This window comes from Lissotriton helveticus, chromosome 10, assembly GCF_964261635.1.
Source record: "Lissotriton helveticus chromosome 10, aLisHel1.1, whole genome shotgun sequence".
NCBI lineage: Eukaryota > Metazoa > Chordata > Amphibia > Caudata > Salamandridae > Lissotriton > Lissotriton helveticus.
In genome coordinates this window covers 192,226,516-192,253,389 of record NC_136071.1, presented here as the reverse complement: position 1 = coordinate 192,253,389, position 26,874 = coordinate 192,226,516, and the positions used below count along the sequence as shown (strand labels likewise).

The following is a 26,874-nucleotide window of genomic DNA, read 5'->3' as shown; positions in this document are numbered from 1 at the left end:
AATAATTTTTCCATCTGTTTATTATTCAGTTTTGGCCAAACTGCTGTTTCTCTTGTGCCGAAACTGGAACAGGCACGTTGCTCCATTAGTGTGTCTCCTACTTAGAGGGACAAGGACCCGCTTTTCCAGCAGTGGGGTGTTTCCTTGACCCGAGCCTGGCCACTTAATATCCAAAACGAATTTGCTCACACTTGGAAACACTTCACCCAACGTCTGATTTATCCCTTTTATTCCGGACGGCAACAGCAGTACAACCATTACTTCACAATAAAGTATTTTCACCAATTTCTGCCATACACATTTTGGGGAGACATCACCTTGATCACCGGCTTGGTTGTGGGGGAACGGGACAGCGTTGCATTTGCGTGATTAAATAGTCAAAGTTCTTTATACCGCCCATCCGGGCGTGACTTCGCTGTGCATCATGGTAGCAGTAGTTCTCGTGAAATCTTTAGTGGATACTGCTGTACCTTAACCTCCCAAAATATTTTTCCATCAAGTTATTGTTCAGTTTTGGCCAAACTGCTGCGTCTCTTGTGCCGAAACTGGAACAGGCACGTTGCTCCATTAGTGTGTCTCCTACTTTGAGGCACACGGACCCGCTTTTCTAGCAGTGGGGTGTTTCCCTGACCCGAGCCCGATAACTTAATCTCCAAAACGAATTTGCTCACACTTGGAAACACCACACCCAACGTCTGATTTATCCCTTTTATTCCGGACGGCTACAGCAGCACAACCATTACTTCACAATAAAGTCTTTTCACCAATTTCTGCCATACGTGTTTCAGGGACACTTCCCCTTGATCACCGGCTTGGTTGTGGGGGAAAGGGACAGCGTTGCATTTGCGTGATTAAATAGTCAAAGTTCTTGATACCTCCCATCCAGGCGTGACTTCGCTGTGCATCATGGTACCAGTAGTTCTCGTGAAATCCTTAGTGGATACTGCTGTACCTTAAGCTCCCAAATTATTTTTCCATCAGGTTATTGTTCAGTTTTGGCCAAACTGCTGTTTCTCTTTCGCCGAAACCGGAACAGGCACGTTGCTCCATTAGTGTGTCTCCTACTTAGAGGCACACGGACCCGCTTTCCCAGCAGTGGGGTGTTTCCGCGACCCGAGCCTGGCCACTTAATATCCGATATGAATTTGCTCACACTTGGAAACACCACACCCAACGTCTGATTTATCCCTTTTATTGCGGAAGGCAACAGCAGCACAACCATTACTTCACAATAAAGTGTTTTCACCAATTTCTGCCATACGTGTTTTGGGGACACTTCCCCTTGATCACCGGCTTGGTTGTGGGGAAAAGGGAAAGCATTGCATTTGCGTGATTAAATAGTCAAAGTTCTTGATACCGCCCATCCGGGCGTGACTTCGCTGTGCATCATGGTAGCAGTAGTTCTCGTGAAATCCTTAGTGGATACTGCTGTACCTTTATCTCCCAAATTATTTTTCCATCAGGTTATTGTTCAGTTTTGGCCATAGTGCTGTTTCTCTTGCGCCGAAACTGGAACAGGCACGTTGCTCCATTACTGTGTCTCCTACTTAGAGGCACACGCACCCGCTTTTCCAGCAGTGGGGTGTTTCCGTGACCCGAGCCTGGCCACTTAATATCCAAAACAAATTTGCTCACAATTGGAAACACCACACCCAACGTCTGATTTATCCCTTTTATTCCGGACGGCAACAGCAGTACAACCATTACTACAAAGTAGTTCTCGTGAAATCCTTAGTGGATACTGCTGTACCTTAACCTCCCAAATAATTTTTCCATCAGGTTATTGTTCAGTTTTGGCCAAACTGCTGTTTCTCTGGTGCCGAAACTGGAACAGGCACGTTGCTCCATTAGTGTGTCTCCTACTTAGAGGGACAAGGACCCGCTTTTCCAGCAGTGGGGTGTTTCCTTGACCCGAGCCTGGCCACTTAATATCCAAAACGAATTTGCTCACACTTGGAAACACCTCACCCAACGTCTGATTTATCCCTTTTATTCCGGACGGCAACAGCAGTACAACCATTACTTCACAATAAAGTATTTTCACCAATTTCTGCCATACACATTTTGGGGAGACATCACCTTGATCACCGGCTTGGTTGTGGGGGAACGGGACAGCGTTGCATTTGCGTGATTAAATAGTCAAAGTTCTTTATACCGCCCATCCGGGCGTGACTTCGCTGTGCATCATGGTAGCAGTAGTTCTCGTGAAATCTTTAGTGGATACTGCTGTACCTTAACCTCCCAAAATATTTTTCCATCAAGTTATTGTTCAGTTTTGGCCAAACTGCTGCGTCTCTTGTGCCGAAACTGGAACAGGCACGTTGCTCCATTAGTGTGTCTCCTACTTTGAGGCACACGGACCCGCTTTTCTAGCAGTGGGGTGTTTCCCTGACCCGAGCCCGATAACTTAATCTCCAAAACGAATTTGCTCACACTTGGAAACACCACACCCAACGTCTGATTTATCCCTTTTATTCCGGACGGCTACAGCAGCACAACCATTACTTCACAATAAAGTCTTTTCACCAATTTCTGCCATACGTGTCTCAGGGACACTTCCCCTTGATCACCGGCTTGGTTGTGGGGGAAAGGGACAGCGTTGCATTTGCGTGATTAAATAGTCAAAGTTCTTGATACCTCCCATCCAGGCGTGACTTCGCTGTGCATCATGGTACCAGTAGTTCTCGTGAAATCCTTAGTGGATACTGCTGTACCTTAAGCTCCCAAATTATTTTTCCATCAGGTTATTGTTCAGTTTTGGCCAAACTGCTGTTTCTCTTTCGCCGAAACCGGAACAGGCACGTTGCTCCATTAGTGTGTCTCCTACTTAGAGGCACACGGACCCGCTTTCCCAGCAGTGGGGTGTTTCCGCGACCCGAGCCTGGCCACTTAATATCCGATATGAATTTGCTCACACTTGGAAACACCACACCCAACGTCTGATTTATCCCTTTTATTGCGGAAGGCAACAGCAGCACAACCATTACTTCACAATAAAGTGTTTTCACCAATTTCTGCCATACGTGTTTTGGGGACACTTCCCCTTGATCACCGGCTTGGTTGTGGGGAAAAGGGAAAGCATTGCATTTGCGTGATTAAATAGTCAAAGTTCTTGATACCGCCCATCCGGGCGTGACTTCGCTGTGCATCATGGTAGCAGTAGTTCTCGTGAAATCCTTAGTGGATACTGCTGTACCTTAACCTCCCAAATTATTTTTCCATCAGGTTATTGTTCAGTTTTGGCCATAGTGCTGTTTCTCTTGCGCCGAAACTGGAACAGGCACGTTGCTCCATTACTGTGTCTCCTACTTAGAGGCACACGCACCCGCTTTTCCAGCAGTGGGGTGTTTCCGTGACCCGAGCCTGGCCACTTAATATCCAAAACAAATTTGCTCACAATTGGAAACACCACACCCAACGTCTGATTTATCCCTTTTATTCCGGACGGCAACAGCAGAACAACCATTACTACAAAGTAGTTCTCGTGAAATCCTTAGTGGATACTGCTGTACCTTAACCTCCCAAATAATTTTTCCATCAGGTTATTGTTCAGTTTTGGCCAAACTGCTGTTTCTCTGGTGCCGAAACTGGAACAGGCACGTTGCTCCATTAGTGTGTCTCCTACTTAGAGGGACAAGGACCCGCTTTTCCAGCAGTGGGGTGTTTCCTTGACCCGAGCCTGGCCACTTAATATCCAAAACGAATTTGCTCACACTTGGAAACACCTCACCCAACGTCTGATTTATCCCTTTTATTCCGGACGGCAACAGCAGTACAACCATTACTTCACAATAAAGTATTTTCACCAATTTCTGCCATACACATTTTGGGGAGACATCACCTTGATCACCGGCTTGGTTGTGGGGGAAAGGGACAGCGTTGCATTTGCGTGATTAAATAGTCAAAGTTCTTTATACCGCCCATCCGGGCGTGACTTCGCTGTGCATCATGGTAGCAGTAGTTCTCGTGAAATCTTTAGTGGATACTGCTGTACCTTAACCTCCCAAAATATTTTTCCATCAAGTTATTGTTCAGTTTTGGCCAAACTGCTGCGTCTCTTGTGCCGAAACTGGAACAGGCACGTTGCTCCATTAGTGTGTCTCCTACTTTGAGGCACACGGACCCGCTTTTCTAGCAGTGGGGTGTTTCCCTGACCCGAGCCCGATAACTTAATCTCCAAAACGAATTTGCTCACACTTGGAAACACCACACCCAACGTCTGATTTATCCCTTTTATTCCGGACGGCTACAGCAGCACAACCATTACTTCACAATAAAGTCTTTTCACCAATTTCTGCCATACGTGTTTCAGGGACACTTCCCCTTGATCACCGGCTTGGTTGTGGGGGAAAGGGACAGCGTTGCATTTGCGTGATTAAATAGTCAAAGTTCTTGATACCTCCCATCCAGGCGTGACTTCGCTGTGCATCATGGTACCAGTAGTTCTCGTGAAATCCTTAGTGGATACTGCTGTACCTTAAGCTCCCAAATTATTTTTCCATCAGGTTATTGTTCAGTTTTGGCCAAACTGCTGTTTCTCTTGCGCCGAAACCGGAACAGGCACGTTGCTCCATTAGTGTGTCTCCTACTTAGAGGCACACGGACCCGCTTTCCCAGCAGTGGGGTGTTTCCGCGACCCGAGCCTGGCCACTTAATATCCGATATGAATTTGCTCACACTTGGAAACACCACACCCAACGTCTGATTTATCCCTTTTATTGCGGAAGGCAACAGCAGCACAACCATTACTTCACAATAAAGTGTTTTCACCAATTTCTGCCATACGTGTTTTGGGGACACTTCCCCTTGATCACCGGCTTGGTTGTGGGGAAAAGGGAAAGCATTGCATTTGCGTGATTAAATAGTCAAAGTTCTTGATACCGCCCATCCGGGCGTGACTTCGCTGTGCATCATGGTAGCAGTAGTTCTCGTGAAATCCTTAGTGGATACTGCTGTACCTTAACCTCCCAAATTATTTTTCCATCAGGTTATTGTTCAGTTTTGGCCATAGTGCTGTTTCTCTTGCGCCGAAACTGGAACAGGCACGTTGCTCCATTACTGTGTCTCCTACTTAGAGGCACACGCACCCGCTTTTCCAGCAGTGGGGTGTTTCCGTGACCCGAGCCTGGCCACTTAATATCCAAAACAAATTTGCTCACAATTGGAAACACCACACCCAACGTCTGATTTATCCCTTTTATTCCGGACGGCAACAGCAGTACAACCATTACTACAAAGTAGTTCTCGTGAAATCCTTAGTGGATACTGCTGTACCTTAACCTCCCAAATAATTTTTCCATCAGGTTATTGTTCAGTTTTGGCCAAACTGCTGTTTCTCTGGTGCCGAAACTGGAACAGGCACGTTGCTCCATTAGTGTGTCTCCTACTTAGAGGGACAAGGACCCGCTTTTCCAGCAGTGGGGTGTTTCCTTGACCCGAGCCTGGCCACTTAATATCCAAAACGAATTTGCTCACACTTGGAAACACCACACACAACGTCTGATTTATCCCTTTTATTCCGGACGGCAACAGCAGTACAACCATTACTTCACAATAAAGTATTTTCACCAACTTCATCCATACACATTTTAGGGAGACTTCCCCTTGATCACCGGCTTGGTTGTGGGGGAAAGGGACAGCGTTGCATTTGCGTGATTAAATAGTCAAAGTTCTTGATACCGCTCATCCGGGCGTGACTTCGCTGTGCATCATGGTAGCAGCAGTTCTCGTGAAATCTTTAGTGGATACTGCTGTACCTTAACCTCCCAAATTATTTTTCCATCAAGTTATTGTTCAGTTTTGGCCAAACTGCTGCTTCTCTTGCGCCGAAACTGGAACAGGCACGTTTCTCCATTAGTGTGTCTCCTACTTTGAGGTATACGGACCAGCTTTTCTAGCAGTGGGGTGTTTCCGTGACCCGAGCCCGGCCACTTAATATCCAAAACGAATTTGCTCAAACTTGGAAACACCACACCCAACGTCTGATTTATCCCTTTTATTCCGGACGGCAACAGCAGCACAACCATTACTTCACAATAAAGTCTTTTCACCAATTTCTGCCATACGTGTTTCAGGGACACTTCCCCTTGATCACCGGCTTGGTTGTGGGGGAAAGGGACAGCGCTGCATTTGCATGATTAAATAGTCAAAGTTCTTGATACCGCCCATCCGGGCGTGACTTCGCTGTGCATCATGGTAGCAGTAGTTCTCGTGAAATCCTTAGTGGATACTGCTGTACCTTAAACTCTCAAATTATTTTTCCATCAGGTTATCGTTCAGTTTTGGCCAAACTGCTGTTTCTCTTGCGCCGAACCGGAACAGGCACGTTGCTCCATTAGTGTGTCTCCTACTTAGAGGCAAACGGACCATCTTTTCCAGCAGTGGGGTGTTTCCGTGACCCTAGCCTGGCCACTTAATATCGAAAACGAATTTGCTCAAACTTGGAAACCCCACACCCAATGCCTGATTTATCCCTTTTATTCCGGACGGCAACAGCAGCACAACCATTACTTCACAATAAAGTCTTTTCACCAATTTCTGCCATACGCGTTTCGGGGACACTTCCCCTTCATCACTGGCTTGGTTGTGGGGGAAAGGGACAGCGCTGCATTTGCGTGATTAAATAGTCAAAGTTCTTGATACCGCCCATCCGGGCGTGACTTCGCTGTGCATCATGGTACCAGTAGTTCTCGTGAAATCCTTAGTGGATAATGCTGTACCTTAAGCTCCCAAATTATTTTTCCATCCGGTTATTGTTCAGTTTTGGCCAAACTGCTGTTTCTCTTGCGCCGAAACTAGAACTGGCACGTTGCTCCATTACTGTGTCTCCTACTTAGAGGCACACGGACCCGCTTTTCCAGCAGTGGGGTGTTTCCGTGACCCGAGCCTGGCCACTTAATATCCAAAACGAATTTGCTCACACTTGGAAACACCACACCCAACGTCTGATTTATCCCTTTTATTCCGGACGGCAACAGCAGTACAACCATCACTTCGCAGTAGTTCTCGTGAAATCCTCAGTGGATACTGCTGGACCTTAACCTCCCAAATAATTTTTCCATCAGGTTATTGTTCGGTTTTGGCCAAACTGCTGTTTCTCTTGCGCCGAAACTGGAACAGGCACGTTGCTCCATTAGTGTGTCTCCTACTTAGAGGGACACGGACCCGCTTTTCCAGCAGTGGGGTGTTTCCGTGACCCGAGCCTGGCCACTTAATAGCCAAAACGAATTTGCTCACACTTGGAAACACCACACCCAACGTCTGATTTATCCCTTTTATTCCGGACGGCAACAGCAGTACAACCATTACTTCACAATAAAGTCTTTTCACCAATTTCTGCCATACGCGTTTCGGGGACACTTCCCCTTGATCACCGGCTTGGTTGTGGGGGAAAGGGACAGCGTTGCATTTGCGTGAATAAATAGTCAAAGTTCTTGATACCGCCCATCCGGGCGTGCCTTCGCTGTGCATCATGGTAGCAGTAGTTCTCGTGAAATCTTTAGTGGATACTGCTGTACCTTAACCTCCCAAATTATTTTTCCATCAAGTTATTGTTCAGTTTTGGCCAAACTGCTGTTTCTCTTGCGCCGAAACCGGAACAGGCACGTTGCTCCATTAGTGTGTCTCCTACTTAGAGGCACACGGACCCGCTTTTCCAGCAGTGGGGTGTTTCCGTGACCCGAGCCTGGCCACTTAATATCCAAAACAAATTTGATCACACTTGGAAACACCACACCCAACGTGTGATTTATCCCTTTTATTCCGGACGGCAACAGCAGTACAACCATTACTACAAAGTAGTTCTCGTGAAATCCTTAGTGGATACTGCTGTACCTTAACCTCCCAAATAATTTTTCCATCAGGTTATTGTTCAGTTTTGGCCAAACTGCTGTTTCTCTTGCACCGAAACCGGAACAGGCACGTTGCTCCATTAGTGTGTCTCCTACTTAGAGGCACACGGACCCACTTTTCCAGCAGTGGGGTGTTTCCGCGACCCGAGCCTGGCCACTTAATATCCGAAATGAATTTGCTCACACTTGGAAACACCACACCCAACGTCTAATTTATTCCTTCTCATTGCGGAAGGCAACAGCAGCACAACCATTACTTCACAATAAAGTGTTTTCACCAATTTCTGCAATACGCGTTTTGGGGACACTTCCCCTTGATCACCGGCTTGGTTGTGGGGGAAAAGGACAGCGTTGCATTTGCGTGATTAAATAGTCAAAGTTCTTGATACCGCCCATCCGGGCGTGACTTCGCTGTGCATCATGGTAGCAGTAGTTCTCGTGAAATCCTTAGTGGATACTGCTGTACCTTAACCTCCCAAATTATTTTTCCATCAGGTTATTGTTCAGTTTTGGCCATACTGCTGTTTCTCTTGCGCCGAAACTGGAACAGGCACGTTGCTCCATTACTGTGTCTCCTACTTAGAGGCACACGGACCCGCTTTTCCAGCAGTGGGGTGTTTCCGTGACCCGAGCCTGGCCACTTAATATCCAAAACAAATTTGCTCACACTTGGAAACACCACACCCAACGTCTGATTTATCCCTTTTATTCCGGACGGCAACAGCAGTACAACCATTACTTCACAATAAAGTCTTTTCACCAATTTCTGCCATACGCGTTACGGAGACACTTCCCCTTGATCACCGGCTTGGTTGTGGGGGAAAGGGACAGCGTTGCATTTGCGTGAATAAATAGTCAAAGTTCTTGATACCGCCCATCCGGGCGTGCCTTCGCTGTGCATCATGGTAGCAGTAGTTCTCGTGAAATCTTTAGTGGATACTGCTGTACCTTAACCTCCCAAATTATTTTTCCATCAAGTTATTGTTCAGTTTTGGCCAAACTGCTGTTTCTCTTGCGCCGAAACCGGAACAGGCACGTTGCTCCATTAGTGTGTCTCCTACTTAGAGGCACACGGACCCGCTTTTCCAGCAGTGGGGTGTTTTTGTGACCCGAGCCTGGCCACTTAATATCTAAAACAAATTTGCTCACACTTGGAAACACCACACCCAACGTCTGATTTATCCCTTTTATTCCGGACGGCAACAGCAGTACAACCATTACTTCACAATAAAGTCTTTTCACCAATTTCTGCCATACGCGTTTCGGGGACACTTCCCCTTGATCACCGGCTTGGTTGTGGGGGAAAGGGACAGCGTTGCATTTGCGTGAATAAATAGTCAAAGTTCTTGATACCGCCCATCCGGGCGTGCCTTCGCTGTGCATCATGGTAGCAGTAGTTCTCGTGAAATCTTTAGTGGATACTGCTGTACCTTAACCTCCCAAATTATTTTTCCATCAAGTTATTGTTCAGTTTTGGCCAAACTGCTGTTTCTCTTGCGCCGAAACCGGAACAGGCACGTTGCTCCATTAGTGTGTCTCCTACTTAGAGGCACACGGACCCGCTTTTCCAGCAGTGGGGTGTTTTTGTGACCCGAGCCTGGCCACTTAATATCTAAAACTAATTTGCTCACACTTGGAAACACCACACCCAACGTCTGATTTATCCCTTTTATTCCAGACGGCAACAGCAGCACAACCATTACTTCACAATAAAGTCTTTTCACCAATTTCTTCCATACGCGTTTCGGGGACACTTCCCCTTGATGACCGGCTTGGTTGTGGGGGAAGGGGACAGCGTTGCATTTGCGTGAATAAATAGTCAAAGTTCTTGATACCGTCCATCCGGGCGTGACTTCGCTGTGCATCATGGTAGCAGTAGTTCTCGTGAAATCCTTAGTGGATACTGCTGTACCTTAACCTCCCAAATTATTTTTCCATCAGGTTATTGTTCAGTTTTGGCCAAACTGCTGTTTCTCTTGCGCCAAAACTGGAACAGGCACCTTGCTTCATTACTGTGTCTCCTACTTAGAGGTACACGGACCCGCTTTTCCAGCAGTGGGGTGTTTCCGTGACCCAAGCCTGCCCACTTAATATCCAAAACGAATTTGCTCACACTTGGAAACACCACACCCAACGTCTGATTTATCCCTTTTATTCCGGACGGCAACAGCAGTACAACCATTACTTCACAATAAAGTCTTTTCACCAATTTCTGCCATACGCGTTTTGGGGACACTTCCCCTTGATCACCGGCTTGGTCGTGGGGGAAAGGGACAGCGTTGCATTTGCGTGATTAAATAGTCAAAGTTCTTGATACCGCCCATCCGGGCGTGACTTCGCTGTGCATCATGGTAGCAGTAGTTCTCGTGAAATCCTTAGTGGATACTGCTGTACCTTAACCTCCCAAATAATTTTTCCATCAGGTTATTGTTCAGTTTTGGCCAAACTGCTGTTTCTCTTGCGCCAAAATCGGAACAGGCACTTTGCTCCATTAGTGTGTCTCCTACTTAGAGGCACACGGACCCACTTTTCCAGCAGTGGGGTGTTTCCGTGACCCGAGCCTGGCCACTTAATATCCGAAATGAATTTGCTCACACTTGGAAACACCACACCCAACGTCTAATTTATTCCTTCTTATTGCGGAAGGCAACAGCAGCACAACCATTACTTCACAATAAAGTGTTTTCACCAATTTCTGCAATACGCGTTTTGGGGACACTTCCCCTTGATCACCGGCTTGGTTGTGGGGGAAAGGGACAGCGTTGCATTTGCGTGATTAAATAGTCAAAGTTCTTGATACCGCCCATCCGGGCGTGACTTCGCTGTGCATCATGGTAGCAGTAGTTCTCGTGAAATCCTTAGTGGATACTGCTGTACCTTAACCTCCCAAATAATTTTTCCATCAGGTTATTGTTCAGTTTTGGCCAAACTGCTGTTTCTCTTGTGCCGAAACTGGAACAGGCACTTTGCTCCATTAGTGTGTCTCCTACTTAGAGGGACAAGGACCCGTTTTTCCAGCACTGGGGTGTTTCCTTGACCCGAGCCTGGCCACTTAATATCCAAAACGAATTTGCTCACACTTGGAAACACCACACCCAACGTCTGATTTATCCCTTTCATTCCGGACGGCAACAGCAGTACAACCATTACTTCACAATAAAGTATTTTCACCAATTTCTGCCATACACATTTTGGGGAGACTTCCCCTTGATCACCGGCTTGGTTGTGGGGGAAAGGGACAGCGTTGCATTTGCGTGATTAAATTGTCAAAGTTCTTGATACCGCCCATCCAGGAGTGACTTCGCTGTGCATCATGGTAGCAGTAGTTCTCGTGAAATCTTTAGTGGATACTGCTGTACCTTAACCTCCCAAAATATTTTTCCATCAAGTTATTGTTCAGTTTTGGCCAAACTGCTGCTTCTCTTGCGCCGAAACCGGAACAGGCACGTTTCTCCATTAGTGTGTCTCCTACTTTGAGGCACACGGACCCGCTTTTCTAGCAGTGGGGTGTTTCTGTGACCCGAGCCCGGCCACTTAATATCCAAAACGAATTTGCTCACACTTGGAAACACCACACCCAACGTCTGATTTATCCCTTTTATTCCGGACGGCTACAGCAGCACAACCATTACTTCACAATAAAGTCTTTTCACCAATTTCTGCCATACGTGTTTCAGGGACACTTCCCCTTGATCACCGGCTTGGTTGTGGGGGAAAGGGACAGCGGTGCATCTGCGTGATTAAATAGTCAAAGTTCTTGATACCTCCCATCCAGGCGTGACTTCGCTGTGCATCATGGTACCAGTAGTTCTCGTGAAATCCTTAGTGGATACTGCTGTACCTTAAGCTCCCAAATTATTTTTCCATCAGGTTATTGTTCAGTTTTGGCCAAACTGCTGTTTCTCTTGCGCCGAAACCGGAACAGGCACGTTGCTCCATTAGTGTGTCTCCTACTTAGAGGCACACGGACCCGCTGTTCCAGCAGTGGGGTGTTTCCGCAACCCGAGCCTGGCCACTTAATATCCTAAATGAATTTGCTCACACTTGGAAACACCACACCCAACGTCTGATTTATCCCTTTTATTGCGGAAGGCAACAGCAGCACAACCGTTACTTCACAATAAAGTGTTTTCACCAATTTCTGCCATACGCGTTTTGGGGACACTTCCCCTTGATCACCGGCTTGGTTGTGGGGTAAAGGGACAGCGTTGCATTTGCGTGATTAAATAGTCAAAGTTCTTGATACCGCCCATCCGGGCGTGACTTCGCTGTGCATCATGGTAGCAGTAGTTCTCGTGAAATCCTTAGTGGATACTGCTGTACCTTAACCTCCAAAATTATTTTTCCATCAGGTTATTGTTCAGTTTTGGCCATACTGCTGTTTCTCTTGCGCCGAAACTGGAACAGGCACGTTGCTCCATTACTGTGTCTCCTACTTAGAGGCACACGGACCCACTTTTCCAGCAGTGGGGTGTTTCCGTGACCCGAGCCTGGCCACTTAATATCCAAAACAAATTTGCTCACACTTGGAAACACCACACCCAACGTCTGATTTATCCCTTTTATTCCGGACGGCAACAGCAGTACAACCATTACTACAAAGTAGTTCTCATGAAATCCTTAGTGGATACTGCTGTACCTTAACCTCCCAAATAATTTTTCCATCCGGTTATCGTTCAGTTTTGGCCAAACTGCTGTTTCTCTTGTGCCGAAACTGGAACAGGCACGTTGCTCCATTAGTGTGTCTCCTACTTAGAGGGACAAGGACCCGCTTTTCCAGCAGTGGGGTGTTTCCTTGACCCGAGCCTGGCCACTTAATATCCAAAACGAATTTGCTCACACTTGGAAACACCACACCCAACGTCTGATTTATCCCTTTTATTCCGGACGGCAACAGCAGTACAACCATTACTTCACAATAAAGTATTTTCACCAATTTCTGCCATACACATTTTGGGGAGACTTCCCCTTGATCACCGGCTTAAGTGGGGGAAAGGGACAGCGTTGCATTTGCGTGATTAAATAGTCAAAGTTCTTGATACCGCCCATCCGGGCGTGACTTCGCTGTGCATCATGGTAGCAGTAGTTCTCGTGAAATCTTTAGTTGATACTGCTGTACCTTAACCTCCCAAATTATTTTTCCATCAAGTTATTGTTCAGTTTTGGCCAAACTGCTGCTTCTCTTGCACCGAAACCGGAACAGGCACGTTGCTCCATTAGTGTGTCTCCTACTTTGAGGCACACAGACCCGCTTTTCTAGCAGTGGGGTGTTTCCGTGACCCGAGCCCTGCCACTTAATATCCAAAACGAATTTCCTCACACTTGGAAACACCACACCCAACGTCTGATTTATCCCTTTTATTCCGGACGGCAACAGCAGCACAACCATTACTTCACAATAAAGTCTTTTCACCAATTTCTGCCATACGTGTTTCAGGGACACTTCCCCATGATCACCGGCTTGGTTGTGGGGGAAAGGGACAGCGTTGCATTTGCGTGATTAAATAGTCAAAGTTCTTGATACCGCCCATCCGGGCGTGACTTCGCTGTGCATCATGGTAGCAGTAGTTCTCGTGAAATCCTTAGTGGATACTGCTGTACCTTAAACTCTCAAATTATTTTTCCATCAGGCTATTGTTCAGTTTTGGCCAAACTGCTGTTTCTCTTGTGCCGAACCAGAACAGGCACGTTGCTCCATTAGTGTGTCTCCTACTTAGAGGCACACGGACCCGCTTTTCCAGCAGTGGGGTGTTTCCGTGACCCTAGCCTGGCCACTTAATATGCAAAACGAATTTGCTCACACTTGGAAACACCACACCCAACGCCTAATGTATCCCTTTTATTCAGGACGGCAACAGCAGCACAACCATTACTTCACAATAAAGTATTTTCACCAATTTCTGCCATACGCGTTTCGGGGACACTTCCCCTTGATCACTGGCTTGGTTGTGGGGGAAAGGGACAGCGCTGCATTTGCGTGATTAAATAGTCAAAGTTCTTGATACCGCCCATCCGGGCGTGACTTCGCTGTGCATCATGGTACCAGTAGTTCTCGTGAAATCCTTAGTGGATAATGCTGTACCTTAAGCTCCCAAATTATTTTTCCATCAGGTTATTGTTCAGTTTTGGCCAAACTGCTGTTTCTCTTGCGCCGAAACCGGAACATGCACGTTACTCCATTAGTGTGTTTCCTACTTAGAGGCACACGGACCCCATTTTCCTGCAGTGGGGTGTTTCCGCGACCCGAGCCTGGCCACGTAATATCCAAAATGAATTTGCTCACACTTGGAAACACCACACCCAACGTCTGATTTATCCCTTTTATTCCGGACGGCAACAGGAACACAACCATTACTTCACAATAAAGTCTTTTCACCAATTTCTGCCATACGCGTTTCGCGGACACTTCGCCTTTATCACCGGTTTGGTTGTGGGGGAAAGGGACAGCGTTGCATTTGCGTGATTAGATAGTCATAGTTCTTGATACCGCCCATCGGGGCGTCACTTCGCTGTGCATCATGGTAGCAGTAGTTCTCATGAAATCCTTAGTGGATACTGCTGTACCTTAACCTCCCAAATTATTTTTCCATCAGGTTATTGTTCAGTTTTGGCCAAACTTCTGTTTCTCTTGCGCCGAAACCGGAACAGGCACGTTGCTCCATTAGTGTGTTTCCTACTTGGAGGCACACGGACCCGCTTTTCCAGCAGTGCCGTGTTTCCGTGACCCAAGCCTGGCCACTTAATCTCCAAAACGAATTTGCTCACACTTGGAAACACCACACCCAACGTCTAATTTATCCCTTTTATTCTGGACGGCAACAGCAGCACAACCATTACTTCACAATAAAGTCTTTTCACCAATTTCTGCCATACGCGTTTCGGGGACACTTCCCCTTGATCACCGGCTTAGTTGTGGAGGAAAGGGACAGCGTTGCATTTTCGTGATTAAATAGTCAAAGTTATTGATACCGCCCATCCGGGCGTGACTTCGCTGTCCATCATGGTAGCAGTAGTTCTCGTGAAATCCTTAGTGGATACTGCTGTACCTTAACCTCCCAAATTATTTTTCCATCAGGTTATTGTTCAGTTTTGGCCAAACTGCTGTTTCTCTTGTGCCGAAACTGGAACAGGCACGTTGCTCCATTACTGTGTCTCCTACTTAGAGGCACACGGACCCGCTTTTCCAGCAGTGGGGTGTTTCCGTGACCCGAGCCTGGCCACTTAATATCCAAAACGAATTTGCTCACAATTGGAAACACCACACCCAACGTCTGATTTATCCCTTTTATTCCGGACGGCAACAGCAGTACAACCATCACTTCACAGTAGTTCTCGTGAAATCCTTAGTGGATACTGCTGTAGCTTAACCTCCCAAATTATTTTTCCATCAGGTTATTGTTCGGTTTTGGCCAAACTGCTGTTTCTCTTGCGCCGAAACTGGAACAGGCACGTTGCTCCATTAGTGTGTCTCCTACTTAGAGGGACACGGACCCGCTTTTCCAGCAGTGGGGTGTTTCCGTGACCCGAGCCTGGCCACTTAATAGCCAAAACGAATTTGCTCACACTTGGAAACACCACACCCAACGTCTGATTTGTCCCTTTTATTCCGGACGGCAACAGCAGTACAACCATTACTTCACAATAAAGTATTTTCACCAATTTCTGCCATACGCGTTTCGGGGACACTTCCCCTTGATCACTGGCTTGGTTGTGGGGGAAAGGGACAGCGCTGCATTTGCGTGATTAAATAGTCAAAGTTCTTGATACCGCCCATCCGGGCGTGACTTCGCTGTGCATCATGGTACCAGTAGTTCTCGTGAAATCCTTAGTGGATAATGCTGTACCTTAAGCTTCCAAATTATTTTTCCATCAGGTTATTGTTCAGTTTTGGCCAAACTGCTGTTTCTCTTGCGCCGAAACCGGAACAGGCACGTTGCTCCATTAGTGTGTCTCCTACTTAGAGGCACACGGACCCGCTTTTCCAGCAGTGGGGTGTTTCCGTGACCCTAGCCTGGCCACTTAATATGCAAAACGAATTTGCTCACACTTGGAAACACCACACCCAACGCCTTATGTATCCCTTTTATTCCGGACGGCAACAGCAGCACAACCATTACTTCACAATAAAGTCTTTTCACCAATTTCTGCCATACGCGTTTCGGGGACACTTCCCCTTGATCACCGGCTTGGTTGTGGGGGAAAGGGACAGCGTTGCATTTGCGTGATTAAATAGTCAAAGTTCTTGTTACAGCCCATCCGGGCGTGACTTCGCTGTGCATCATGGTAGCAGTAGTTCTCGTGAAATCCTTAGTGGATACTGCTGTACCTTAACCTCCCAAATTATTTTTCCATCAGGTTATTGTTCAGTTTTGACCAAACTGCTGTTTCTCTTGCGCCGAAACCGGAACAGGCACGTTGCTCCATTAGTGTGTCTCCTACTTAGAGGCACACGGACCCTCTTTTCCAGCAGTGGGGTGTTTCCGTGACCTGAGCCTGGCCACTTAATATCCAAAACGAATTTGCTCACACTTGGAAACACCACACCCAACGTCTGATTTATCCCTTTTATTCCGGATGGCAACAGCAGCACAACCATTACTTCACAATAAAGTCTTTTCACCAATTTCTGCCATACGCGTTTCGAGGACACTTCCCCTTGATCATCAGCTTGGTTGTGGGGGAAAGGGACAGTGTTGCATTTGCGTGATTAAATAGTCAAAGTTCTTGATACCGCCCATCCGGGCGTGACTTCGCTGTGCATCATGGTAGCAGTAGTTCTCGTGAAATCCTTAGTGGATACTGCTGTACCTTAAGCTCCCAAATTATTTTTCCATCAGGTTATTGTTCAGTTTTGGCCAAACTGCTGTTTCTCTTGCGCCGAAACCGGAACAGGCACGTTGCTCCATCAGTGTGTCTCCTACTTAGAGGCACACGGACCCGCTTTTCCAGCAGTGGAGTGTTTCCGTGACACGAGCCTGGCCACTTAATATCCAAAACGAATTTGCTCACACTTGGAAACACCACACCCAACGTCTGAATTATCCCTTTTATTCCGGACGGCAACAGCAGCACAACCATTACTGCACAATAAAGTCTTTTCACCAATTTCTGCCATACGCGTTTCGGGGACACTTCCCCTTGATCACCGTCTTGGTTGTGGGGGAAAGGGACAGCGTTGCATTTGCGTGATTAAATAGTCAAAGTTCTTGATACCGCCCATCCGGGCGTGACTTCGCTGTGCATCATGGTAGCAGTAGTTCTCGTGAAATCCTTAGTGGATACTGCTGTACCTTAACCTCCCAAATTATTGTTCCATCAGGTTATTGTTCAGTTTTGGCCAAACTGCTGTTTCTCTTGCGCCGAAACCCGAACAGGCACGTTGCTCCATTAGTGTGTCTCCTACTTAGAGGCACACGGACCCGCTTTTCCAGCAGTGGAGTGTTTCCGTGACCCGAGCCTGGCCACTTAATATCCAAAACGAATTTGCTCACACTTGGAAACACCACACCCAACGTCTGAATTATCCCTTTTATTCCGGACGGCAACAGCAGCACAACCATTACTTCACAATAAAGTCTTTTCACCAATTTCTGCCATACGCGTTTCGGGGACACTTCCGCTTGATCACCGGCTATGGCAGAAATTGGTGAGAAGACTTTATTGTGAAGTAATGGTTGTGCTGATGTTGCCGTCACCGAACTGTCAGAATGTACTTTTAAATTTTTATTTTTTAACCCCGAAGACTCCAGAAGAACATTTGGAAAGCTGCAGCAGGTGCGGGTTTCCAGACTTTCTGCTGGCAGTGTAATGTGACGTCTCCTTTGAACTACTATTACACTGTACACAGCGCAGATTTTAAAAAATAGGGGAGGTATGCCTGTTGCACAAGTCTTTCTCTACAGGAAAATGTTCTTCCCCATGAAGAAAACCCTACCCTAAACACCCACCAAATTTGGGGATGATGTGTTCAAATTCCATCTTGCAAGGGCCGCTACTCCTGCCCTTGGTTGGTTGAAATTCCAAAGCATTTTCAGAGTGGGAAGAGTATGAATGAATGTGCGCAAAAGTACATATCAGAACTTTCCTGAAACAAAACACAGTAAAGAGTCACCCATACCCCGACCTCAATTCACTAGTTGCGACATGAAATGCATGGACAGCCCCTCCGCGCCCTGGACCATGATAACAGCATATCCCGCGTAGAGTATACGAGCATGTTGCATGCCATGCTGTTTTCTCACATGTAGTAGTTATTAAGAAATATATTTAACCTTAGCCAGAACACAAGAAGTTAACTCTGTTTCATGAGATCAAATCAAAATAACGAAGACTTGTGAGTATGGATCCAGTGTTATTTTTATTTTATGAAGTCATTTTATGCCTGAACGTGGGAGACATCAATCAGTGTTTCTTCAAGTCATTTAGCTCTACCCATATTTCACAGGGTCCCATGAAATATGTTTCATGTTTCACGGAAATTGCATCATAATGACAGCCTCTGAAGAACTTCACCATTGCTCTTGTTATTAGAAACAACTGCCCTTATAAACCTGCATTACAGCATTCACACCTTTATCATTACGTGGCAAATGTCAAATTTAACCTACTAGCACTCTGCAGGCCATCTCTACTGAAGAAAACACCTTATCTCGCAGAAGAGGTCTATTCACTTGGATGTAATCTCAATGCATTTCTCTGGTCTTCCTGTGTCTCTTTCTGGTTAGCTCCTTTTGCTTATGATTGTTATAGATGACAAACTGGAATACCGAACAGTGCATTGAGAAAAGCAGAAAATAATTTGCAATGTATTTACTTTGTTGAGGGAGGGGAGAATGATCATGACTCGCGCGAGGACAAAGTCATGACCCTACCTTAAGTCAACATGGAAAATAAATGGCAACGCCTGTGTAAATGCAATGTAGAAAATATTTACTTTTATACAAAACAAAACGTTAAGATTGGCCATGGAGTACTTGACTCCCATTGCACTGATGTCTCTGATAGGTACTAGAAACATTGCACCGTGTTCAAAGATCGTATGTTCCCGCAATAGGCATGTTTTCTTTATTGAGTTGACAACGGTATTGAGAGAGAGAGAAAACGCTCGAACTATTTTATTATGTGCTGTTCTGTTTGGAAAGAGCAATCACAAATCACCTGTCAAATCAATTTAACTATAGATTAAAAGCGTTGAATTAGTTTTACTTACCAGTACAATAAGATAGAGTGCATGCGCCTAGTGGTGTACCTTGTAGCTTGTAAACATAGAATCCTGCAGGACACTGCCTGACCTGTATTGTGGTTGACCACAGACAGCAGCTGTACGAAGGGGGCGAGTCATCATACCACGAGGCACAAGCAGTCCTACTAACAATGCCATCTTCAACGGCTGGGTGTATTCCATTCAGCCACACTGGAGCTAAGGTATTGCATTTAAGGATATGTACACAGGTCTCTGGCATCCGAACCCCGCCGCTGCCTGTGAACCTGTACCATCCATTCAAATAACTGTCACAATTATAAGATACGAGACCATAGGACGAGCTTCTCCTGTAATCATTCAGTGTGGTGTACTCCTGACATGGATCAAGGCAGAGGTAGGAGTCAGGGAATTCTATGCACTCAGTGCCACTGGGACAGGGGTTCGGATTGCATGCACGCTGGCGGCAGTGGTATCCGTCTCCCCGATACCCTTCACTGCACCAACAAGAATATCCGCCATCGTAATTGGAACAAGTTGCGTTCCCATCACATTGGTTCAGATCAGGGCTAGAACATTCATCGATGTCGATACAGCCTCCTTCGCTTGCTTGGAAGCCACCGTAGCAATGACAAACATAGGAGCCAAAGGTGTTTTTACAGTAGCCTGGGGAGCAGCTATAGGTCCTTGGGTAGGCGCACTCATCGACGTCACTGCAGCTGAAGCCGTCACCAACGAAGCCGTCATTGCACCTGCATTCTCGAACGCCAGCGAATTCTTCACAGGTTGCATTGGCAGCACAGGAAGTGCAGTCGTCTGTGGCTGCGGGAGAAAGAATACGAAAAACTTTAATCCATGGCTTTCTGAACGTTCAAAGAAATGAGTGTGCTAGTCATACCAAGAGTATTCAGAAATTAATATATTTCGGGGAACATGCCGATAAACTGTCCAAATCCCACACGAATGTTGCTCTAAATTTGCAGCTTTTTCTGAGTGCTCCAGTAAAAGACTGAAGTAATACTACATAGGAAATTACCAATACTGTAGGGTTTTGTTTGTTTCTCACATTTGGTACTACTATTTCATTATTAGTTCCACAGTTTGGAAAATGGGACAACGTGGCCTCATCATTGTTGCCCCACTGCGAGGCGCTAAACACGTAGGGGCAGATTTATGAGGCCCTTGCGCCTCTTTGCGCCGCAATTGCGTCACTTCATTTGACGCAACGGCGGCGCAAACAATGCGCCCTATTTACAACGTGACGCATCTAGGAGATGCGTCACGTTGTAAAGCCCTGCGCCATAAGGAGGCGTTCCTGCGCAAGGGGGGCGTTCCTGCGCAGGAACGCCTCCTGAAAGTGGCTGAGTGAAATCTATAAGATTTCACTCAGTCACTTTCAGGCCAATGCTGCATCAAAACCCTGCGCCTGCTTGAAGCAGGCGTAGGTCTTGACGCAGCATTGTGAAGATGGGGCACCCCCGAGCCTTGCTGGAGCTGCGTCGCGCTTGCGACGCAACTCCAGCAATGCGCCACCTTTACGGCACAGATGCGTCACACATCTGTGCCGTTTTTGCCCCATGGTGCGCCGCATTATAAATGCGGCGCACCATGGGTGGCGGAGCTGTGGCGCACTGTAGCGCACATTAACTGGCGCATCCCTGGGGATGCGCCAGTTAACATAAATCTGCCCCGGAATGTTGCATTTTCTCCACACAGGGATATTTGACAAACAATCGGGGGGGAGGAGGACCACCGAGACGTCATGCACAAAACTCGGAACACAGATTTGAGAGCTAATATCTCTTTGCAGGGCAATCTAATTTAGGGTTTTAAGGCCATATAGAAGCATTGTTGTTGTGGCAAACAACTCAAATTGAAAAATCTCATAATTTGCGATGGTAAAATGCTATTCCTGATGTACAAACACCCAAACTGCAAGTGTGCAGAATTACAGTTTAGGTGTATTAATACGTATTTTGAATGGAGGTTTGGGGGGCAGCCAAGCGTAGGGATGTCTGCCCCCCAAGCAGATTGGGAGTGGCGTGGCGGGCTAGGTGGCCGGCCATTTTGTATAACTTTGGGCTGCATAGGTTGTAGCCCAATAAAAGCTCAAGTATAAGGGATAGCCGTTGTCTCCCCCAGCCACCATTTTAGGTTTGTTGACCTGGTGGCTGTGAGCGTTTTGTAGCGTAGAAAAAGCTTTCTCCCCCCTCCCGTCCCAAAGGTAAATTGGATTGCATGGGGGTGTCTCTGGGTGCAATGTTTTTTGTGCGGCTACCTTTGATTGGGATAGGTGTGCAAGGGTTTAGTAAGTGATTTGTTGCTTGGAACAGGTGCGTATTGAGTTTTAACGGGGTGTGCCCTAAAAGCTCATAGACCTGGGTCATTAAGTAAGTACAAAAAAGTGGTCCGAGTTTGAACCATTATTAAACAGTTATCCTTGTGAATCTGTATTCAAACCATACAGGTGTTCACCACATACATATGTCATCATTCATTACCCTAATTGATAAAGTGAACCATAAAGTTTTTTACGATTCAAAGTCAAGTATGAGCAGTGAGTAGGGAATACCTATAATTATAAACGGCCTGCGTCTCAACCGTCTACTTGAGGGCCATCATGGGCTCCTTAGGACTCTAATAGAAGGAACAGTTTTGATTAAAATCAGTGACACGCGGGCCGCGTGTCAAACACTGTGAAAGATTAAAGTAGGGAGACTGGGGCGGTGCTCGTGCATTCAAGCATACAGTATCCCTCCTCATACGGGTAGTGGTACAGGTTGGTATCCGTGGATTACCTTCAAATTAAATCCGCACATAACACCGTTCTGTGGAATGAAATATATACATCGTCAGGGCCGGAGTGGTCCCTCCCAGCATAAGTTAATACTATTCTAGCCGTACATCAAAGCTTCCTTAGTGTGAAATCCGCTTGCTATCGTAGTTCACATGTATTACAGAAAAGGGGCCGCTGTGGCCTGGGCAGGGTGTTAGTCAGGTCAGGTAGCCAGTTTTGACAATGGGGCTCAGATGGCCGTTACGTGAGAAGTCTAATAGGGTCGAAAGGTTCTCTGAGTCTAAAACAGTTAAAACGTGACGGGCAGACAGCTCCCGAAGTGCCTCCTACCTGGTCCGTGCAGTCGTTACTGCTGAAGTCATGGCGAGGCACTGACCGATCACTTCTTATTTTTCCCCCATTGGGGCCCATCGGGAGACGGGGAGGGGAAAAAACCGACCGGACACAGAAATTAAGGTGTGTTAAAGGCCGCTTTTATTGGGAAACAGGTGCATCCTGAAACATAACCCCAACCTTGGCCTTTGCCGCACAAAACTAGGCCTAACTAATTAAACATCTACCTGTCCAAACCCCCACCCCGCCCCTAAACATTCTCCCACCAACAGCATAAACCTCATTATCATTTTCCAAACGCCTGCCTCACTGTTTTTACATCTGCGTTATGTACATTCCCTCCCCTTCAACCAGTCAAAACCTCCTTCCTCCTATCCTACCCCCCCATTTTAACTAGGAAGAGCGCCACTCGAAAGCCCCTTACCGCTTTTGACCCCCCCCTAGGACCCCTTCACCTTCAGATACCTTTTTACCCCTATCGCCAAATCCAACGCCTCCTTTAACTGTACAATGTAAAGCTCCATGCCATATCTCGACAAATGTACTCCATCTTCCAAGAAAAAGTAAACTGCCCCATACCTCAGATCCGGGTGTACCATTCTCCCCATCCCCTCCTTCTCACAAAAGGTCCTCATCTCTCTATTAATCTTCCTCCTTGTCCTGTCAATTGCCCCCGGCCTCTCCGCCCCCCTCCAACATCTCCGAGGTATAAACTCTGACCAGATGACGTGACACCCCGCCCACTGTCTCTTGATCTCTAGCAGATCCCTCCTCATCTGCTTCACCAACGCCAAACCTTTGCACTGAACCAGGTCGTTCACCCCCAAATGAACCACCAAAACATCCGGGCACACCCCTCCCCGCACGATGTTATTCAACGCCGGCACCAACTCGTGCCAACGCATGCCCCCTTTCCCCCGCCAGTGACACCTAAACAATTGTTCGTCCAATTCCAAGTTAAGATTCCTGCATTTCTCCCACTCAGCCTTCTCCGCTCTCCTGACAAAAGAATGGCCCACCACATATATAGATATTGCTGCCGCTGTAGGCCCCGCCACCGCACCTGAAAAGAAACAAATGTGAGCAGCTTATCCAACCATCCTAATTACCAACTACCCCTCGCAACCTGACATACGTCTTATAACAGTCCGACTTCCATCGCCCCAACTGTTTAATTTCTTCCTTCCCCCAACCTCTCCGCGCCGCCTCCGTCGCCGCCCCGATGCGGAACGAATGTGTCCCGAAAGCTTTTGGATCCTCACCCATTGACCGCAGGGCGTGCCGCAGGACCCATAACAACTGAGCCGCCGTTACTCGTCCCACCTCCCTCCTGCCAAACACATCCTCCTCAACCTGTACCCCTCCGCTCGCTAGCCGTCTCCCCCACGCCACCGGACACACCGCCTCTGTTCCCCCAGGACCCAGCAAAACCCAAGTACCCCTCCCTCGCTGATCCGTCTTGGAACGTTGAAGCCGCACCGCGACTTCCCTGCCTCGGAACTCCACCTCCCTCCACGTCAGCCCCACACGCCCCTTCAAACCCACCAACTCCGACACCCGGAAAGCCCCGAAATACATCCACGACATCAGTGTGGAAAACCTCACCGTCTCCTCCTGATCTCTGCACACCGCTGACAGGCACCCCACCAGGCCCGTCAACATCGCCTCCGTAATCGGCCGTCTCTCTCGGACCCGGGCCCCTCTCTCTCTCTCCCAACCCTCCAAAAGACGCCCTCCCAGCTCACCTGCCGAAGGGGCATAACCCCACCACAGTTTGCCCATGAACGCCACACCTGCCAGCTTACCCGCAATTGTCACCCTCGCCAGACCTTTGTCCATTAACCCCAGCATGAATTGCACCACCTGCTCCTCCCGACGCCACTTGTCTCGCTGCCTTACCGCTCCAGATCGCAGAAACTCCAGCCAGGCTTGTTCATAACACTTCCATGTAGACGCTGCCATCGACGACCTCACCAATTGAACGACCCGCGCTCTCCTACCAACCACATCTCCTCCGGCACCGCTGTCTTGACCGCCGCCGCCTCCGTGGCTAGCCCATGGAACCTCTGCCACTGTGAACGAGACAAAGCATCCGCAATGTCATTGTCCACTCCCGGCACATGCTGAGCCCGAAACAAAATATTGTGCTCCAAGCACCTCAACACGAAAACGCGCATCAGCTTCAGCACCTGCGGCTCCCGTGCCGACTGCCGATTCACCACCTGTACCACCGACATATTGTCCACCTTGAACAACACTCGCTTGTGCGCCAGTTCACTCGCCCACACCGTCACAGCCACCACCAACGGGAACAATTCCAAGAAAGCAATGCTCCTACCTCCCGCCTGCCATTCCTCCGGCCACTGTTCCGCGCACCACCGGCCCGCCCAGTAGAGTCCGAAACCTCCGACTCCCGCCGCATCCGAGGACATAGTCACATCCCACTCCCACTCATCCGGAGGCGCCATGGGAACACCGTTGAAACGCTCCAAAAATGCCAACCACATGTTCAGATCCTCCCTCACGCCCGCCGATAACCGTACGTGATGATGTGGCCGCGACAAACCGGCCAAGGCCAGTCCCAACCGCCGACAAAAGGTCCGTCCCACCAACACCACGCGGCACGCGAAGTTCAAATGCCCCAGCAACACCTGTACCTCTCTCACCAACACCTTCCGTTTCGACAACATGCTCTTCACCAACTCTACCATCCCCACCCGCTTGTCCTCCGGCAGGCGTGCTTCCATGGCCGCTGAGTCGAGCTCAATCCCGAGGAACGACAGCACCGTGCTGGGCCCCTGCGTCTTCTCTGGCGCCAACGGAACCCCCAGGTAACCCATCAGGTCCGTAAAACTGCTCAGCCGCTGTTGGCAGTCCGCCGAACCAGGTCGGCCCACCAGGAAGAAATCGTCCAGGTAGTGCGTAATCGCCTCAGAGCCTGTGCGCCAGGAAAAAGCCCACTGCAAAAAGGAACTGAAACGCTCGAACAGAGCACACGACACCGAGCACCCCATAGGGAGCGCCCTATCAACAAAGATGAGCCCATCCAGCTGTATTCCCAGCAAATGATGATCCTCCGGGTGAACCGGCAGCAACCGAAAAGCCGATTTGACATCGCATTTTGCCATGAGCGCCCCCCGACCAGCCATCATCACCAACTTCCTCGCGACGTCCACGGACGAGTATGACACCGACGCCAAATCCGCCGAGATATAATCGTTCACCGACGTTCCCTCCGGCCACGACAGATGTTGAATCAGGCGGAATTGCCCCTTTTCTTTCTTCGGGACCACTCCAATGGGTGAAATGATCAAATCTTCCAACGGCGCTACTTCGAAAGGTCCCGCCATCCTCCCTTCTTTTACCTCCTTGAATAGCTTCTCCCGGACGATACCCTTGTGCGCGTTCACGGACTTCAGGTTCTCTGCCCACCAAGCAATCCGTGGACCCTCGTACCCCAGCCGGAAACCCTCCCTGAAGCCCCGACGCAGCACCGCCGCATCATCCGCCCACGGATACGCCTCCAAGAACGGTTCTAGGCGATCTATCCTAACCGGCGTATGAGCCTTTTCCCATGTTACTCGCTCCCCCCCTACCTCCACCCCTCCCCCTGCCAGGCACGGGAGCCGGGTATTGACCTTGTGTGGGGCCTCCCCAGAGCCCCCAGCATCGTGCCTCTGGGTGGCGTTTTCCACACGAGGAGCACTCGTGCCGAAATTTGCACGTCTGCCGGAGACAGGAACCCCTGTTAAAATCCCAGCATGCTCCTCCGCTCTGTGAGCTCCCGGGTCCCCCCGTCACCCCCCCCACGGGTGGGGCGGGCCGAAAAGGGGGTGGGCGCCAGCGGCAAACCACTTGCCGTGTAAAGAGTGCGGACGAATTTCGCCCCACTCATCGTCTGTTGGTAGAGATCCGCATCCAACTCCCCCCACTTAGCCTCCGGGTCCGACGCCATGCGCGCCCGGAATTCTTCGTCGTAATGTGACCAAGCGTTGCCCCCGTAGGTCACTTGTGCCCGCCTCACCACGTCCATGTACTTAAACAGCGCGACCGCCCTGTCTGGGTACTTCTCGCAGTATACGCTCGCGTATATCAAGAATGCCGCCGACCAATTCTCTATGGTCAACGGCACCTTCGGCCGCCTCGCTAATTCCTGTTCTTCCTCCTTCGATCCTTCCTTAGCCATCAACTCCCGGTGTAGCAGCCTCAAAATCTCAACATACTCCCCCTTCCAGATCTTTTCCTTTGTCGCCAATGCCAAATGTGCCCCCAGTGGCTTCGCCACCCCCATATATGGCAGCTTCTTGACCGGCACGTCACAGCTCTCCTTTGCCCCACTGCTACCCGCAGTCGACCCGCCGGACGCCACGCCCGTCCCCGTACTCCCCGACGCCACGCTCTCCGCCTCAGTACCCACCCCGGCATCCAACACATACCTACCCTTCACCAGTCGCACCTCATCCCCACCCCCAGCATCCGTCCCCACTGACACTTGGCCACTGCCATCCGCCACCCCACCCGCCTTGCCTCCGGCAGGCTCACCCAAGCCACTCCCCGACCCCGTACTGGTCTTACCTGGCGTCAAGGCTGGAGTCCTCACCGGATCCCGCCGCCTAACCAGATCTGCAGGGGGGGCCGTCACTCGCGGCACCACTTTCCGGGGGCACACCTGTAAAATACTGGTAACAACATTA

At 48.5% G+C, this 26,874-nt stretch overlaps 1 protein-coding gene across 1 annotated transcript in view; it reads right to left on the bottom strand.

Moving 5' to 3' along the window:
* LOC144783976 (uromodulin-like) overlaps positions 1-26,874 on the bottom strand; it is a 471,766-nt gene that overhangs the window by 352,610 nt on the left and 92,282 nt on the right. The window contains exon 3 of the mRNA XM_078662699.1: positions 19,060-19,872. Coding sequence (XP_078518825.1) covers positions 19,060-19,872 — 813 coding nt within the window. The remainder of the gene's footprint in view (positions 1-19,059; positions 19,873-26,874) is intronic.